Genomic DNA, 20,568 nt, shown 5'->3' with positions numbered 1-20,568 from the left:
TCAAAACTTAAAATAGTTTGTAAATAATGTGAAAACATTTACTTTTTGTTCTTTGGCGCGCTTGTACAATGTCACATCGTGCGGATTCGTGCGTCTAGTTTTCATAGTGATGTGCTTAATAGTATTCGGTCCGAATTCATTGGAATAGGTATGATTTTTATTTCAAGGAATATTGATGGAATAAAGGAATAGGGAATATGGATATTTATTTTATTTCATCAAGGATACTCCACCTAATGAAGAACTTGTGACTTTAACTATTATTGGTTTTGATTTTATTTAATTACACTCTATACTAGAATATTTAAAAACAAACTGTTCCAAAATGATATTAATGTTACTAGTTCAGTCACTTCACTAGTATTGTCAATTTGTCATGTGTCAAATCGGTAATAATTCAGCGGCCCTACTATAGTGAATGAAATCTCCGTTTCACCGCTACATTTATAATGCTTACTGATTACTGATTTTAAATTTAAAGTCGCAGCTTGCTCGCATTTTCCATATGACATACAGCCTGCCTATTTGTTAGCCGCAATGTCTACTTGCATAATGCTCAGTAAAAATTCACAGGCGTTACTTATGTGTGTTGCTCTACTTAAACATAGTATCTGAAGAGTATCCATAGGATATATTATGCTCAATATTGATACAGTTCGGTGGAATCTCAAAAATAAGCATACTGTGATACTGTTTGTTTTTTGTAGTCTTACACGTCAAAACAGCGACCGATTCTCGTATGGTGTTCATCTTAAAGGCGAACCTAAAACTTCTTATGACGGACGAGGGTCAAATAGTCATGTTTGACCCTCGTCCGTCCCCTTCTGTATTATAATAATCTGAATTCTCCAATGTAGGTATAGAATGTTTTTGCCGCAATGTGTAGTTCTCTTCACCCGTAATAGATGGCGCTAGTTCAGTCGCGGGTAGGAATAAATAACAAAACATGTACATTCAATAAATACTTTAATTTAAAAACAATTCGGTTTCATCTTACATTGTCTTATACATTTGTGAATATATTTTAAACATTTACACTTTTTATTATATTTTTGTCACGTTTAACATAAATTACAATTTTTATTAGACAGTTATAACTGTCACTTTTTAACTATAATTTTGTATCGCAGTAAAATTCGAAACTATATTACATCAATGTAACTTAAAAAGTAATGTTATAAGTTCTAATAGCTTTATTCTACTTAATGTAGAGCAACAAATATAAGCAAATTATATAATTCTCAAGCTTTTCCCAACTATTATTTGTTCAATATATAGCATATAATTATAATATACCTAGTACATAAGACATGGCACTGCATGTTGCCTAGCACTTAGAAACGTTGCCCTACAAAAAGTTACTGCTCACCGAATGTACCGTATCAGCAATGAGTTTCTAATATAAAATTAAGGTAACTTTTTTAATATAGTTAACTTTATTGGGGCCTTTTAATGACATATTTATTTAAATTTCACTCATATGTTAAGGACCTAAGTACATTTTCGAGTTTTCATCCATCGCGATTTGTACACATAACACATTTTTTTTGTGACTACGGTCGATGCAATTCGATCGAAACGTCGGGTAGCAAATAAGACCCGTTAAAATATTTTATATCATAAGTAACTCGGCTACTCTTGAGCTAAAAAGAAAGTATTTAAGCATCACTCAACCTGGTGTGACATTTTGGTTAGTTATTTTTCAAATGAAATAGGAATGTAAATCTAATATACTAGTAATTGAGACACTGGTATATTTACTGGCAGTTTAATACATAGCACCTCTGAAAACTGATAAATAAATAATATACTTGTCCAAGGGAAGTGGAGTTTCATCAGCCGTACATAACTGTTTTCTGAAGCAATAAAGCAAGATCGCCATAACGATTTACGACATTTGTTCCGTAGTGTATATTTAGCTTTACTTTACTATCGTATTTGTTTAGAAACTGAATAAATAATGTCCTCGGCAATTATAAGGAGAATCTTTAACTTTTACACAACAGCAAAGCAATATCATATTCTGTCTATGGGCACATATTTTGGGAACGCATAGACGTAAAAAATCTTGGCTTCAAATTCAAACTTTTGTATTACGTATACGCATATTTCATACAAACGTATACGGGTTTATACGCTCCGAAAAAAGTGAAAATACAAAGGAACCATTTTTATAATATATTATTATTTCTTTTTAATAATAAGTTATGAGATTGCCAATCCATAAAGGATGTATCACGCTTGCAGTGGGTCGTTAACTGCAAGTAAATCATGGCATAATGCTTAGTGCGAATTTAAATTAATAGTTAGTAAATATTTTATCTAATAAAACTATGGTTAACTGCATGACAATACTATCACTATTTAATTATAATTTATATGCAAAATTATTTTAAATTTAACAAATTAAGTTGCACCTTGAAAACAATAACTTTGATATCTGCTCAAAATAATTTCATGCTCAAAGTGGATTCGTAATCAAGTGTATTTAAATAAAAGTCCAATATTGAAACGCCGCTCAATTGATAATTAATCTTTGAATTGTATGTATTTTTATCGTTTGAACTTGTATAATAGCGACTAATTAAAGGCTTGCTACGCAGATATTCGATTCGGCAATATTAATCGAACAACAAAACCGACTCGACTCACTCGGCTTGTCAATCGGGTTCATTTTCACGTAGTCGATTTTTCCCCTTTGCTAGACTGATTAATGTCGAACCGAATATGTGTGTAGCAAGCCTTTAATTAGTCGCTATTATACATACTAAAAATGTAGCGGTGTCTCAGAATTCGTCTTTTTGGTTTACAATGAGCGACTATTGAGCATTGCAAAGCACTGGTTTCATTCACATATCGGTTTCTTAAAAGTAAAAAGGTTCACTGCTCTCGAGTTAATTTAACCCTAAAATAATAATTAGTAATAATTCTATATTTGTGTATAACACCACAACACTTATCACAATTTAGGCAAACGATTATATTTTGCATTACCTTACAGCTGTACATTTGAATGGCTAACAAATTGCATAAAGTATCCCTTTTTTAAAATGTTCACAGCCCAAATGTATACAGTAATATTACGAATAAAGTTTATATTATACGTTTATTATCAACGCCAAAATGAAATTTATGTTGCATATTTTAAGGGCGTTTTTTACATAGACATATTATCGGCATGTGTGTTTTGGTATACGCACGACTACGTGCACTAATTGTGTACATGCACGCTCGTAGTTAAAGGGTGTATGTTAAATACCATATACAATTAACGCTTTGATAATTCCGGGGTATAATTAAACCTTGCGCAGATAATAAGCTCTGTATAAAAACGCCCTTATTTTACTTTTCTAGGATTTTGTAGGAAAGTAATTGTTACAATCCTAAAACCACTGTCACATCTTTACCATGCCGAAGCAAAATTAATATAGCATATCGATTGCCTCTTATTTATTTTATAAGGTAAACATTGAATTTAATTGAAGTTTCCGACCAACATTTGACAAAACATTGGTTCAAATCTTTGTTGAATGGTGATTTTGGGAACAAATATTGATTTGTAAAATAAGTACATACATAAATGTATTATTATATTTAGCCTTAATTTCACAACTTCTGAATAAGTGCCGGTTAGCTTATCAGGAGATTTTGACAGGCTTTTTATCTGTTGGATAGCTTATCCATCACTTATCCAGAACCCGTGAAACTGGCTCTTAAGTAAACTATATCACAATTACGCTATACACATTGAATGGACCTAAGTATCTAAAATGCACTGGATTTTAGAATGTTGCTAGCAGAAAAGCAAACTTTTTCTTTTGCAGGGAAATAAATCAATCATCAGTTAAATTAGCATTTATTTAAGATAAAACTTCGATTCTTAATCGCAATTTCATTTTATTAAATTATTCTGTTTTAAGCGACTCAAAAAGTAGGTCTTGTTTTGTTTTACTATTATTTCATAATTTGAATAAATCACTCCATCTATCAATCCCTCAAATCAGGTTAATCTATACCGTATTTTTTTAATCAATACTTTTGTGCATTCTTTAATATCTTGTATGCTTTATATATCAAACTTTTAAGCCCTGCTTAAGGTATTCGTAACCGAAACTGACACAGATATATCGGCATTTCTGCTATATAATAATATGAATAGGAACCATACTCTAACATACCAAAGTTATTCAGTTAAAAAGAGACGGTGCTATATAGACTATACATCTATCTCTTTCTCGCGTAGAACTTTCATCACTAAAGCATGTTAGAATACCGCCATTTGGCTTTTTACCCCGTCCCACCCTCCCCCATACGACGAAAAACACTGTATGTAACTGTATTCAATCACAAACCATAAGTAAAACGGAATAAGTACACTTTTTAAAGATCAAATAAGGCTGGAAACGCAAAAATGACCTTATATATAAACCTTACCCTAACACTTTCTTATACTGTCATAACAAGAATTGGTTGAGAACATGCCTAAATTGTACGGCAAAAATTACCAATCTCTTATTCTTATTATCTTAATTTTTTTCGACCTCAGCCCCAAAAACCCCCTTTTTTCTTTGTTTCGTTCTTTTGTTAATACATTTAAAATAGCTTAAACAACATGGGCCATTTTTGCCTTTAGAATTAGGCCACTCTTGCGCTAACAGCCTGTAATTTACTTAATTTAATTAAGGTTATTGACCATGTCTACTGGTATGTTATTTTTTATCCTGCTTGCTCCCTAGCGTGGCCTTGCACACGTACCCCTTGAGCGCGAGTACGCCTCTACATTTGATGTGTACTTGGTAGCGGGCGCACCAGTCCAAGTTGTTGCAACCTACGCCCGCGTCTGATAGAGTTTTAACTGCTGCTAGTGAGAGTAGATCTGAAAGAAAAAAATAGTTCATTAATTTTATTAGTTAACATTTTATTGGTAAAGAACTATAAAATAAACTAGCTGACCCGGCAAAAGTTGTTGTGCCATTAAAAAATGTGTCACCCCTAAGGTATGAAAAAAAGATGTTGGCTGATTCTTAGACCTACTCAATATGCTCATAGAATTTCATGAGAATCGGTCAAGCCGTTTCGGAGGAGTATGGCAACGAAAACTGTGACGCGAGAATTTTATATATTAGATAAATAAACTATTGTTTCAGTGCATTTATGCGTGCGTAGTGTATACGACTGCTACGCAAAGATCTTCGGTGCGAAACTCAAGTCAGTCAAAGAAAAATGTTATTCCAAAACTTTTCTGTTAAGAATTTCAGTATCAGTGATTGCCTGGAGTTAGGGAGTTGAGGTTTGTAGACTTTGTTAATCTGTGGGTCGTGCATCTGACCTCTCAATGGTTTGGTCAGTTAAGTCATCCCATCGGGCTAAGAGAATACTTGAAGAGAGTGTATTAGCGTATTGTGCACATTTTTTACTAACAAAGTCCTGACAGTTGGTCTGCGTCAATTAAACTAACTATCACAGCTGAATATCGGCCAGAAGAACCAGATAAATTGCCTCTGATGTCATATAATCATCAATTATAGTAATATGCTAAATACGGCGTCACCGCCGTGTTAGCAGTTTTGGGTTTTTACAAGTCAATTTTTTTTTCAGTTAATTGAACAACTTTTCCTTATTTTTTGACCTTTAATCCATTACTCTTACTTTTTCCTTTTCATTTCATCAAATTGAGCAATTACTTAATATGGTATTATTGGGAAAAAAAATATATTCCTGCGATATTTTCTTTAAAATTTTGTAAAAATATATAAATCAAAAAGCAAATAAGGATAAATTGGTTTGGCCCATATATTATTATGAAATATGGCTTACTTTTTCGGCAGCGTGGTGGACTCAAAACCTAACCTTCCCTCATAACGGGCTGATTGCCCAGCAGTGGGACAGTAATGAGTTAATGTCTTTTTACTTGAGTTTTGGTAAGCAGATTCTTTTTGAATAGCAATGTCAGTTTTTTTTTTGTTCAATTCTGGATTCACCACTATCATAAACTAACATACCAGGTGGGTCCGCATGGGTGAGCAGCTGCACATCGTTGGCTCGACAGAAGGCGTGCAGTGACGGCGGCACCACGCAACACGACGCGAGGTTGATCTGCGCTATAGCGGGCCTCACGCGAGCCCACGCGTGGAGCTTGCGGAGACAACCTCCGCCTACGTCTGCTACTCCTAGTTGTAGGACGCGACCTGAGGGAATAAGTACATTTATGAAGCAAACTGATGAGAATTTTCGGTATCTTGCTTAGTAAAATTGCGAGCATGCACTGCGGGAATTTCTCGAAGCAGTTTTATACTATTTTTATTGGTATAAAAAAAAATGCCAATGGTAGTTACTAGTTGTAGTGTAGATAATGTGTCAATGAAGCACGAAAGTTACTTAGCATTTCCTAATCATGTTTCACCTTTCGAAAAGTATCCTCAGTTACACTGACCAACTCACCCAATCAGTCAATTGGCTCCCAACGGAGCCCCTGTTGGGTGCCAATCCTATCAAATTCGTCAAACATTCTATAAAAAATAAAATTTTGCACCCACAAAAACTGATTCTTTTTAAGGTCACAAGACATGGGATTCGTTAAACAGGAATAGATTGAATTGGTAGATTCAGTAATTGTGACGACTATCATAAGTGACCTTAATACCAATAAATAACGTCTAAACTTTTACAGTTCTCCTACCTTCTTTAACATAATCTTCAAGCACGGCCCACAGCACTTTGATGCCCGGCAGGATGGCCTCGCACTTCCTCGCGTCGGCGTCGTTGTCCGCCTCCAGCTCCGTGCTCGAGTTGCGCACTGTAACCGTCGAGGAATCTTTGAGGGGTTTATTTTTAATACGACTGGAAACTAAAGGAATATAAAAAAGAACGATATTGGAGACTTTCTTAAAGCCATTTCACGATGTTACATAAGATATGGTCGTGCTTTGAAAAGTGAATAGGTATAGCATTCTGACATAAATGATTGTTTGGTGTAAGTTTTGAGATAAGTATTAGAAAACTTATGTCAAGATTATTTTAAGCCACACTACTTATCGTTTTAATTACGTATTTTTCTTTCTTTATTGTCTACACTCAATTTGGCACTAGAAGTAGAAGGTATTCGCTTTTACACAGAGTACAACAAATAAATCTATTTTTAATTTAGAGACAAGACATTTGGGTTCTTTTACCAGTTTTTATAAGACTGAATTTTTTGCTACTCTCTTTTTTAATAATTATCTACAATGTTTTCTTCAGAGATCGACGAATTTCAACTCTAAACAAGTTCTATAGATGAAAATGTACTTACCATTACTGCCCAGTGAGATGGGGGATGCTTTAGTAGCGTATGAGGTGGCGTTCCTTGTTGGGTCCTCTGTGGCATCCTCTCTGATGATTATGTCTGGATTGTACGCCAGTATCACGTTGTCTATGTATTCTGTTTGTAGCGCGGTGAATACTGCAACAAGTAAATACTAAGTTTAAGTAAAAAGTTTTTAAAATTAACGTTTTTTATCGAGATTTTCAAATAAGTGTGGTCAATAAATCAAATGAAAATAAACTAAAAGTAAATCAAATACTTAGTTAATATACTTAATTTATTTATACCAATACTTTCATCCTAATATTATAAGTGCAAACGTCTGTCTACATAACGCTTTCACGGCTAAACTGCTTAATTGATTCTCATGAAATTTTGAATAGAAAAATAGTCTAAGACCCAGAGTCAAACATAAGCTAGATACTTCTATACACTTGAAAGAGGGGTCAAACTTTGAATAGATCAGCTAGTTGATACATATATAAATGAAGTTTAATAGCATAGTGACAGCTTATTCTAATTTTATTTCATAGAACTAGACCACAAGAACATTCTATTTCACAGGCGTCGTTAAGGAAAACATATCAAATGATTCATGAATGATCGCATCGCGCTCAGGAGTTTCCGAACGAACAGGAAAACTGGTCAAAATGTAATGAACACGTTCAGATGAGGAAATAAGAATAGTTGTATAAGGATAATGATGGGACATGAAAAACCTGTATTTTAAGAATATGATCATGTTATTAACGGCTTTTTTAATGACTATACTAGCTGAGCCGCGCGGCTTCGATGATGGAAATTGGCACACATTTGGTAATTAATTTTCATATATAAGAAGATAAATATGGATACTTGGATGACCCAGGGAAAGAATTTTGATAACTTTTATGTAAGGTAAAAATTCTTGAAGAAATGGATTGTTATAATTGAGATGTTTAGATTTTTTTGCAGCTAGGTATATCTGTGTAACGGGGAGACCCTTACACCAAAAATTAGACAGTAGGTATCAGTTAATAAAAAAAAACATGTAATCTTACACCCATGTGTAACTGATGGAACAGGCTCAACCAACCGATTTCAACACTAACCCCTAATTTTAAGGTAATTAATTAGGGGTTGTTTCTCGTGTTTTTTTTTTCAATTTTACTTCGAATAATATATTTTTTTGTGGTTGGATTTAACAGGGAGACGGCGAGACTATGTGACTATTTCAGCGACCTTGGTGATTTCCGACAATCTTTATTTATCCTATTGCAATTCTAATCAATTATCCCTTTATTTCGCTAAAGTTACGCGTGTTGCGACATACTGCAGCAACCCAAAAAAAACTGTGTTTTATCTTATCAAAAACTTAATGTATCATTGATAAATAACACAAGGAAATCAAAATTATCTAAACACAACACAGTATTATGTCATCAAAAAGGATTATTATAGATAATTCCTACGTGGCGGTTATACCTAATAGGTACGTAATTTATCTCTCAGATAACAGTTTAATACCTACAATACTGAAAAAATAGAAACTGATTGCCGGGTTCACCATCACTGAAAAAGGTCCTATTAAAAATATATTAAAGGTTATCAAGCGTATTTTGAAAGAGTTTTGTCATATCTAACAGACTATCCGACACTTATCCATAGACTATAAAACTGGCCCTAATTCACGCAATATCAGCGCCGGTGTGGAAAATAATTTATATTTAAATAATACGATTTTGCATAAGATAGGACACAAATAGTAACCTATGGTTATTTTGGAAAATACTGGTATTTAGCTGTTTCCGGTGAGACTGAGAGCCGACTCTAACATACTTGGAAAGAAAGGCTGATTAGACGCAATTACAGTCATGTGCTTAGACTTTTCATCCGAATCCAAATAATATGGAAGATCGTATGAAGTTACAGCCGTCGTAAGCACTTGGTAAATACAATTAAAGTATAATCTTCTTTCATTAATCGCTTACATGTTTACTATAACATGTATAAATTTAAAAACATACACATAATTATGCGTAATTACGCCGATTAGATAAAATGTGAACTTAGTAACAAATATATGTGAATAGATAGTATTTTATTAGCAAATCAAATGTACTGTGGTTCGTTTATCAATGCCAAAACCACAGGGTTGATGTCATTTGATGTCAATATTACATTGGAGTTCAAAAATTGAAGATAGACACCGCTGTAAATCGGAAAAAACTTGATCGTATTGGACCGCATTTTAGATAGATTCTGGCTATATTCGGGCCGTTACAAACGTGCGCACTACGTAATAATCAAAAGAATGAGACAATGTGTAAGTGCGAGCGAGAGACTCCAATAAAATGACATGACTACGCTCGCAAGTTTGAAATATAGGCCATTTTTTTGCTATACTCGATAGCAAAAAAATGGCGTAGGCGCTCATTTATAATTTCGATTACTGATCAATAACATTTCGGATGCAATACAATTTGATAAAATAAGCTTTGTTTATTACGATTCGCGGATAAACTACTGAATTGATTAAGGTTAAATATGGTAGGATGAAAGATATTTTGGCGGGGAACTTGCCAACAACAGCAATGTTTTTGAAAAAAGTCTAAAATATGAGTTAGTTATTATCATTGTAATGATCTCAGCTGTACAGTTTTTCACATACCTACTTTGTTTTATCCTTAATTAACGCATAGGATTTTATCACGGGAAATCTCGGCACGCAAACGACAGTCAGTGAAAAACAACGTAATACATCCTAATGACTAAATCAGGAAATCCATCCTCATTCACCTTTGTATTGTACTCATTACCTACTAGTGTTTGATCATTATGTTTCTTTCCCTTTTCTGTGTCATTATTATTAGCTTGCATATTTAAACGTGTAGTAACGTTACGTCATCTGTTTTTGTATTGAAAAAACATACTGACTAAGGCAATTAGGAAAATACGTGTAGACGTAGAGAAAATCTTGAATCTATAAAATTAATAGAAGATTCAGAAAATAATTATGTCGTCTTAGCGGATCTTCGGCGGTTAGTTTAATTAAAACCAGCTGATGGAACAGGACTTTGGATATAGTAAATAATACTATAGACCTGTTTTAAAAGACATCACTTATCGAAAGATCTCACAATGGTGATGATAGCCTATTCAATAGATAGCGACTGTTATTGTATGTATAGATGCAGATAACACCTACGAGAAAAGGTATTAATAAACAAGTTCAAGTCTATGATAGTTATTCTACAATTTTATCATGTAGTATATGTCTATATGAGTATGTATGACACAAAAATCTTTGGAGGGATCATAGCGATTAAGTTTTTTTTAGTATCTGTCTACCTTTAAGAAAAAAATGCGTACGTGTATCATGTATGTATGTATACCCGAAAAAATAACGTAAACATTATATTTCATACTCCTAACATCGATCAAGCCCCTTTCAATATCTAACACTCGATACACCTACCGTTATCAAACATACGTGCCTGCAATCACTTATTATCAGTGGTTATCAGTATATGATAATTGTGGTGATAGCTTATCAGCACATCTCGTGTTTACTACGAAGGCCCTGACATGCATGTAAATAGGAAACCACGTGCCGTATACGAGTGTGTATTGTTGTGTGTTATCTTTTATCATGTTTGTGTTAGACAAGAACTTCCGTGGGGCGAGGTCAGTGATGGTCTGCTCTGGTTTTAATTAAATCGTGTATCTACAAATAATCAATATTTCGAGACTGTCCTTGATTTCTTGATAGGTATCTGAGGTATAGAATATCAATTTAAAAGTACTTCGTTGCAATTGTTAAAGTCTTTTTTCAACTAAAGATAGCAGTGGTTTCTTTATATTCGCTATTATAAGCCTTAGATCGTATGGTTTAATTTAGAGAATTTTATATCAGTCCCAAATTACAAAAAATACTGACTTCTGGGCACGTGTCTCCCAGAATGAGAACACGGGGTATCCAAGCAAATAAATCATTAATTAATTTAAGGCATTGGCGCAAATGACCGTTATTTTTAATTTTCACAACTTTATAATGTTGAAGAAGCGTTGCCTAGTTTTTGAACGCTCGACAATTAACAGGGAAATTGCTTATACAACTTAGTTTTCACTGCTTTATTTTAGTATATATTTTTCAATTAGTCACCAGTCACAGCAAGGGATCGAAATATCTAATCAACCGCCACTATAAGCCGGCACTTCTTATCAAAGTATATCCAATTTTTATAAAACAATCCACGATTCAATACTGTGATAAGACGATAATGATGATTTTTATACCACTCAGCAAGCTTGATTGGGTGGCGTGATTAAGTGATTTTGGGATAACAAAATTTTGCAGTTACATTATTTCTGATAAATAAGTGCCGGTTATGCTTGCTAAACACATATTCGGTTCGGCATTATTCGGTCTAGTTGGGCGGCTAAATATTAGTTTTTGTTGATTATAAGGCCTCTTACAATTGCAAACCGCATGACATTTCAGTAAGTAGGTATAACATTATTTTGAATTAGTCTTTGAGTATTCGAAACTGAATGTAAATTCCTAGAAATCATGTATAGGATTTTCCTCTCTTTTGTGTGGTTAGTGGTCAACCAAATGTTCAGTTTTTGTATGTTGGTTGTTTATGGCAACAACTGAATCATTTTAACTAGGTTTTCTAGAAGAATGATCAAATAACACGTTCTAGTGCACGCAGATACAAATGAGAAGACTAGTCAGTTAGCTTGCGCCGAAACGTCAAGTTATCCAAGGTACAATATATCATGTCTCATGCAAAGTCCCCGACCCGCACTTGGCCTGCATGGTGGACTCAATGCCAAACCCCACCCCCCTCGTTTGGGATGAGATACTTAACCAGCAGTGGGACAGTAATGAGTAAAAAAGACTTTTCTATTGCAACAAATTATGACTAGATTATAAGAAACCTATTAAATAAACGGACAGTTCAATGATGCTATATAATAATAGTCACGATGATGATTTAGTTGCGCGATAAGAAACAACTGTACCATACAAACTAAACAGTGACAACGCAAAACTGCCGCATGATTCATTTACATGTTAAGTACTTTTCTAGATTGTGTGTAGAAAAGTACTTACGAAGCAATCATTAACTGATTGTGATACTTATGATGATTATTGAAGTGAAGAAGAAGACTGTAATCAATGTTAATGGGTTATTCTTTTTTAAAATTTAAAACATGACTAATTTACTTGCGCAAAACATACAGCGCTGTGTATTTCTTGCCGACTACTTTTAACGATCTTTTAATAAATCGTGTTGAGTTCCGCATCAAACCACATAATAATTATAAATTTAACCGACTACTGTCCTACAGCTGGGCAAAAAGATATGAGGGAAGGGCCTTGAGGCCACCACGGTGACCAAGTGCGGGTTGGGGACTTTCCATTCCTTCAAGAATGGTGTTTAAAAACTCTCGTATGCAAGGTTACATCAAACGATACATAAAGGGATAAATCATCAATACAGTGCGATATAAAGTAATAAAATGTCATAACAATAGACTCATAAATTCGTGACTGCCATCCAAGACATTCAAAATATCACATCTAACAAGAAAAACACGAAAATACAAATATTCTCACCGTTCTGAAGGCACTCAGTCAAAGCAGTAGTACTGTCTTCATTTATAAATATCTTAACACCAATCTTCAGATTCTTTCTCTCCTCCTCCGCCATTTTGTTTTGTACATCATCATGAGGCCTGGTGATGTTCACAACGGCTTCTTTTGCAGCGGCAGGGGCTGAAGATGCAGCTACCACCATATATTCCGAGTTGAGACGAGTGCCTTGTGCGTGGTCTTCCGAAACACCATTTTGAGTAGGTAGTCCGTTTTGCACTGATCCCCATTCTGAGAGGGTCAGCTTGATGCTTTCTGAAAGCTGAAAATTATTATGGTTAAAATACTATAGTAGTGTATAAAGGATTGCTTTCAATTTAAAGTCTTAAGGCCAGTCCTACAAATACATATTACGAAAGAGATGGATTTACGATTGATTGGTTTTGAGCCATAATTGTTATTGCGGCTAGGATACATCTAAATATCTACAATTGTTACATTGGAACCGACCGCTGGTCAAAAAGTCCAATAACACGGCATTTTGATAGTTTGGAATTGGAAAAGGGACGTGATAAAACCATAACTGTAGTAGACTTTAAATAGATGAAATCTTGCTAGTATCGTAACATACATTAGTTTACATCAGAATCTTTAAAGTAGATAGTTTTACGTGACCGTGACTAACTTAACTAATTAGATCTTTTGATCTTTTCTCACAACCAAAAGGCAATTAGCAGTGTTAACGTGACTTGTCAACTGGTAGTTTACCTAACAAATTGCATATAATTGTTTATGTTAAATGCATATTTGCATTACTTACATGACGTCATCGTATATTATACATGGAAACCAATACTACGCTGCTGCTTATTCCTAAGATTAGTGAAAAAATATATCCAAGGAGTTTTTAGGGTGATGTATTTCATAGTGTAGATATATAGTGCTGATTTATAACCTGCTTTTTCCATCAGCAAATATTTTCATACGTGAAGATATTTGGAAGATTTTTACAAATTTCCCAAAAGTAATCAGCGGTGAAAAATCGACCCCTACTTATTATTTTGAGATATTTTGCAAAGAAATGTGGCGATTATGGGTTCGTTGGTTCTTACTATAGGAAGTATTAAACTTTGAGAATTAATAACACTACTTATAAATACACTAGCTTCGTGTTCTCTCGATGCAAGGAGTCGTATGTCTTTCAACGCATGTTTACATCAACAAGCCGGCAATGAAGACACCCGACGTGAATTCGGTGTTGAATTTTCATTAAACATACTGGCTGACGTATGTTGGAACGATTTTAAACAGACTCGAAATACCTTGTGGCGCATTTTGCATAGTAGCATTTGCAGTGTAATTGCAATCGGTATAATTTATAGATTGGAAGACATATTTTGCTGCATAATATTCGAATGATCGCTTTGTCGAAAGCCGAGGAATGAAAGCAAATTAAAAGCTAGTTTCTTATTAGTTAAATTTTCGAGCTAGTTAATAAGCTACCTTTATAATTTGTATGTTTCGACGAATCCTAGATTATGGGTTGCATTAATCTGTAGTGCACTAAAAGTTTTGAACCTTTCTAACTAAACCCTAAGGTTTATTAAGACGGTGTTCCTCCTCCTAAGCCCGAGAAGTGTCGGTAAAACTTTGAATCATAAAATACCTCAATCATTGCTCTATCTATCCCCGCTCTAAACCTTGACAGTTCAATGACTATATCATGGTCAACTGCATACTATTAGATAAATACCTATATTTTCATTAAAACAAGATCTATCCATAATTTTGTAACAATTTTAAACTGCGTCTACTCAGGCACACCCACGAAATAATCAAGATATATCTCACAATGCCATGAACTTAGATTAAAAGGCATCTATAAATAGTACTAATAAAAATGTACGTGACCTCCGTAATTGTGGTTCAGATGTTTTGTAAGGGAATATCGGACTAATTAATAGTCGAGTCAGACAATTAACAGAATGTATTATACATACTTATTAAGCATAACTGTTATAAATATTATTTAATAAGTACGAGTATTGTATTACTCAAACGCGTGTAATTTTTTAATGACGTTGGACCTGTAGCACAATTCTCTACAGTCGGTACTGTCGAGTATCGAATGTTTGACATTTAAAATGTACAGCCAGAATAGTTCCCACGACGCCCGTTAGAGGCGCTGATCGGGTTTTGAAAAAAAATCTGGATAGCTAGCCGGCTGTCTGGTCAGACTGTGACGGTATATATGGCAAATTTTATCAGAAATTTACTTATGCCCGCGACATCGTCCGCGTGAAAAGATTTCCTAGGGTAAACAGTATCTTATGTGTTAATCCAGGTGATAAGCTATTAATTAACAAACAAACAAACATAAATACATACATCCATTAATCCTAACAAACTTTCACATTTATGATATTAAGTAGTATCCTACTTCCTGTCCAATCCAAGTGTAGAATTTGAAAGACTTACATACATTTTCTTAAGGTAGGAATATTATAGTATTAATACAGAGTAACTTAAATATAAAATCATGTCCACATTGCTACCTATTTGATTTATATCTAGGTAATCCATTACCATATCTACTTAAACTTGGATCTACTGACAACGTTTATAAGGGCTATAATGCCATACCACTAGATCATAATAAATCACAGATTGAAAGAACTAAAACTTGTTTACTTTTTATGTAAATTGCTTAGATATGTATACATACACATGTGTATGTTTTTGTTAACATAGTATTTTTTACACATTACTAAACAAAAAGTCAGCAACACTAAGCTAATATGATATGTATGACTGGTAAATATAAAAAAATATTTTTTTACATCATCTAAAGGGGTTTTTTTAAACATTATAAGGAAATTATGCCTATAAATGCTGTATTTATAATTGGTTTATAAATTACTCATTTTATTGTTATGCATTGAAAGTGCATGATCATTACATTGTACTGAAAGTGGATCAAGGCTTGTGTAAAAAACTGCATAAAAACAGTGTGATGAAAACTTAATGTATTTTTCATAAGCATGGATTGTAGTTCTCAATATTTCAATGAAAATGTATGTAGGGTCATTAATAAAGGAGAAAATTAGACAACACCCTGAGCCTAGAAAAAGGAAGTACCCTGCAAGTTACAAAAAGTAAGGCACTTTTAATTCTTTTCACATACATATGTCTACTGTCTCACTGCTGGGCAAAGGGGGCAGGGATTAGGCTTTGAATCCACCATGTCAGCCAAGTGCAGGTTTGGGACTTTGTTGTATGCCCTCAAGGAACATGTTACCTATAGCTATTACTGTATATAATATTTGCTTTAAATAACTATGACTATGGGAGACTACACTAGAAACATATAGGCATTTGTTTACTTTCATCAAAGATGATTCATCAATGACAATCAAATTTTCATGTTCCTTTGGTGCTTATTGGGAATGAATTAGGGTTTTATAAAATGACTAGCTTACTGAGTCATTGACAAAATTCTACAGCCACAAACAACATAATATTATTAATGTGGTAAATGTATAAGCAATTCTGTTTTGTTCATCACATTTTGGAAGCATAAATGTCCATTTCTAAAGATCTCTTTGGTACTAGCAGATCCAGATAAAAAAAAACTTAAATCATGATTTTAAACAATTAAGAGCGTAAAAATATATCTGTAGAATAAATATCCTGATTCAACAAATGTCATCAGGTCATAAAACATATATTTTTATTGTGTTTCCAAGTACTTTGATTTGTGTCAGTAATAAATAATACCTAGTACATTTTTAGTATGCAATTTATTACAAACACAAGTTTATACGCCCATTATTTATTAAATGCATAATAGGTATAAAATATGGCCATCCATTGTTATACTACTCATTGTTTTATAGAAAAATAGATACAAACTGGCATAAAATTGTTGCTTTATCATTATGATTCATACATACATTGATGTATTAGATACAATTATATATGTTTGTATATCATAGACACTTGAAATAAGTTATTTTAATTTACAGGAAGTAGTTTATAGAAAATTGTTTAGTATATGCTCTTGATAACTTAAAATTGAGTAGCTACTTGTAATTTATAATTGTTCAAAAACACCTGACTTTAAAGATTGAAGAATAAATATTTTTTATTTCAAAATTAATTTATTATCTCTCTCTCTTTTATAAACTTGCAGCAAATTATCGTATATCATAAGGAATAAAATTGTCTTAGCCAGAAATGATCTGTTATTGTGAAGAGGACCCTTTTTCACTGGGTACCTAGTGAAAAAGGGTCCTCTTGAACGTCCTCATGAAATACATTAAAATTTTCATTTTCGATGTAATCATTCCTGAACCATTTTATGTAAAAATTGTAACTTTAAAGCATTATTACACATAAACTAGCATGAAAAAACAAACTTTTGTAAAAATCACAGTGAATCATTAATTTAAGTCAACATTACATTGGGTAGGGTAAAGCACCCAGTAGTCAGCCCCCAACCAGTAGTCAGCCTTTACAGGCTTTATATCCATATAATTAGTGTAGAAAATAGTAAAGACCAATAAAATAATCATTAATCGAATCTGTATAATCTTATTGACTAATATGCACAATTACGATTCGATAGCATGGCAGGTTGACGTGTTACACTCATTCTTATGAACTGCCATAAAAGACATGGGCAAAAACGTCGCCATTGCTATTTTTTTGTTAAGGATTCGTGTTTTAGTTTTTGGCATGTTTTTAAATGAATTTGATGCAATATGGAACGAATTGATATTTTATGCTAGTATTTAATAGTTTATCTTCGATAAAATCATGCATTGCAGGCGTTTTATTTGTCTTTTGTATTATAAATTAACGTGGCCGACTATTGGGTTTGCAAAATATGAGGTTGATCCAGTACTCGGCCATGAGTGGCTGACTACTGGTTTTTTTGCAATTCTCATATATGTGGTTGAAATTAACAGGGCGAATACTTCTCAACATAACTATTGCGTTGAGCTAAACTCTTCTAAGACAAAAATAGTATTTTACCAGTAGTCGGCCGCATATAAAGTCAGTGAATCTCATGAGGCCGACCATTGGATCTACATATCCCATAGTCGGCCGTCAGTTTTGCTAAATGAAATTGGGTCTTAAATCCTTTCATTAAGGTTCAAATTTGTGGACGGCTATGTTGGCACAAAACTTAGTTACTTGTTTTCGAATAGTATCATATCAAAAAGACCAAAAGATCTGTATAAAGAGGAATAATTGTCATGTGCTATGGTGGCGATCAGAAATGTTATGAAAATCATGGAAACGAGTCGAGTACTTGGCATTTCACACATTATTATGACACTACAAGTCCGAAATCGTTTAATAGTGGCACAAATGCCCCGTACCATACGGGGCTTTGTAAGCTAGACTAAGTGCACTCCCAAAAACAAATGAGTGCCTTAAGAAACTGGTCACGATATGCTGGAATCAGCTTCCAGTTTCACCGGATGCAGCTGAATAGCAGTGTTTTACATGGAGCAACTGCCTATATGACTTCCACAACCCAGTTACCTGGGCTATACCACGATTACCATAAGACTGGTTATCAGATTTTCAAGCTTCTGACTAATGGCAACGATTGCCAGAGATCCTTGAATGCCCGCCGGGACCTACAATTTACCATGCCTTCCGAAACACGAAGGAATTTTGGGAAATGAGAAAAGAAAGGAATGATACCAGTCACTTCTATCATCTACCTTCTATTTCCTAGCCTACCATTGACTTATGTTTCAACACATCAAGAAAGCTAAAATAGTTTTATAGAAGAGAGCATCTTTTGTAGATTGGGGAGAGTTGAAAAACAGAAGGAATAAAGGAACAGAAAATAAACTTTTATCGCTGTGAACCGTGTGAAGAAAGATTGACTAGAAAACATTTAGAAATCAATTACCTAAGTGCTAATAACTATAAATTAAAATCTTGAAAACCCCCGATTTCACAAAATATTTTTTTATTTCATACTTTTTATAGGTTGGTGGTTAGGTTAAGCCATTCTGACTTTCCCACCACCAGCTTTCTCAGCATGCGAAGCCATTTGAGACCCCGTCCGAGTAAATTTGCAGACATTCGGTTAATCTCCCCACTTTAACCCACTACAACTTTTAAACGGCTCCACCGATTTTCATCAAACATGTCTAAAAACACTCGCACATATGTCACCTTTAATTAAAAAAACTAAATTGAAATCACTGCATCCTTTCGGGAGTTATGATGCCATAGACAGACAGACACACAGACAGACACGTCGAACCTTAAAACCCCCCCCGTTTTTGCGTCGGGGGTTAAAAATTAATGGATGCATAAATTGTACTGCATGGTATTATTGCAAATGTGCTTTATTTCCTGGAGATTTCAATAAAAATATATTTAAAATAGAACATTTGTATTGAGTAAGTAAGAGGCTGACTACTGGGTAAGACATGGCTGACTACTGGCGAAATGGGGCTGACTACTGGTAAAAAGTGCCATATTTTGTTTAATGTGGATTTTTTCCATAATAATCTTATAAATATGATATTTTTTTATTTTTTTCTTAAAGTTTAATAAATTACCTTTCATACAATGACTAATGATTTTACATCTAGTAGTAAATGTTAAAAATATGGCTAAATCAAATTGACATTTTCACTAAAAGGCTGACTACTGGGTGGTTTACCCTAATTCCCATAGATATTAAATTTGAGAAGTTACAATTTATACAACATAGTAACTAGGTAGGTACTGCTTACTGCAACTATGTTGTTATATTAATAATATTCTTGAACAGCTCACTGAATTATATTATAAGTTTCTGCTAGTGACAGCAGCACTAGCGAAGAACACAAGAACTACACCTATATTTTGCTGAAAGACTCATGATACTATCAACAAAACCCATATTGATTATAACAAAGTATGAATTAAATATGAAACTAACCTCTTCAGTAACATTTTGTCCTGCCTTCTTCTTAATATCGATTAAGTTGAGCACATTCCCGGTATTTATTGTCACTTTAGACGCACTCTTCAACATCGTGGCCGACGAGATTAGTTTTTTTTATAAGTTCTAGGTACTCGCGGCCTTACACGCACTGCCAAGGTTACCGGCCAATATCACACACACAAAAAATACTAAAGAGCGATATTTCAAATACCGAACGGGCAACCGACTACTATCGGCGACTGGTTATGACTGAATAGCGAATACTGGCCTTGCACACAGTAACTCATAATTTTATACACAATCAGCTGGAGAACTATTTATCTTTATGACGTATTGCAAATTATGACGAAATAATTCAGTATGGTGGTGACAACATTTTTGTTGGCAATCTATGTATGCTACCGTTGAAACGGCATTAAATTATTGGTTAGAGAAAACAGGAATTTCATGTAATTTTCATATTTTCACAATAATTATTCTATCAGGAACGTAATGTCAAAATAAATTGATTATTGTTTGACAGTTCAAAACTAAAGCTAGAGACGCACTTACTGATATACATTTCTGGACTATCGTTAATAGTAAAAATCTTTATTATTGAACTTGATTCATTAAAATAAACATAAACAGGGAAAAAAAATAATATTTATTTATTTTTGAAGATCCTTTTGAAACAATAAAAAAAAGATGATGTAATTACTTTTAAGGCAATGGCAA

At 33.7% G+C, this 20,568-nt stretch overlaps 1 protein-coding gene across 1 annotated transcript; it reads right to left on the bottom strand.

The window, feature by feature from the left end:
* Positions 1 to 949: 949 nt before the first annotated feature.
* Positions 950 to 20,350, bottom strand: Gclm (Glutamate-cysteine ligase modifier subunit). Its single transcript, XM_076129256.1, has 6 exons — positions 19,846 to 20,350; positions 12,912 to 13,209; positions 7,292 to 7,441; positions 6,680 to 6,796; positions 6,003 to 6,188; positions 950 to 4,876 (listed from the first exon to the last, which is right to left on the bottom strand). The coding sequence occupies exons 1-6, from the start codon at positions 19,939 to 19,941 to the stop codon at positions 4,710 to 4,712; spliced, it is 1,014 nt and encodes a 337-aa protein (XP_075985371.1). The 5' UTR covers positions 19,942 to 20,350; the 3' UTR covers positions 950 to 4,709.
* Positions 20,351 to 20,568: the final 218 nt, after the last annotated feature.

This window comes from Anticarsia gemmatalis, chromosome 22, assembly GCF_050436995.1.
Source record: "Anticarsia gemmatalis isolate Benzon Research Colony breed Stoneville strain chromosome 22, ilAntGemm2 primary, whole genome shotgun sequence".
In the NCBI taxonomy this organism is placed as follows: domain Eukaryota; kingdom Metazoa; phylum Arthropoda; class Insecta; order Lepidoptera; family Erebidae; genus Anticarsia; species Anticarsia gemmatalis.
The sequence above is the reverse complement of the archived record's forward strand: the minus strand, read 5'-3'. Positions and strand labels throughout refer to the sequence as shown.

Excerpts from the sequence above, each read along its gene's own strand:
- Gclm (XM_076129256.1), bottom strand. The coding sequence starts at position 19,941 with ATGTTGAAGAGTGCGTCTAAAGTGACAATAAATACCGGGAATGTGCTC. Across the intron at positions 13,210-19,845 it reads GACAAAATGTTACTGAAGAG|CTTTCAGAAAGCATCAAGCT; the intron begins GTTAGTTTCATA and ends AATAATTTTCAG. Across the intron at positions 7,442-12,911 it reads GACTGAGTGCCTTCAGAACG|TATTCACCGCGCTACAAACA; the intron begins GTGAGAATATTT and ends TACTTGTTGCAG.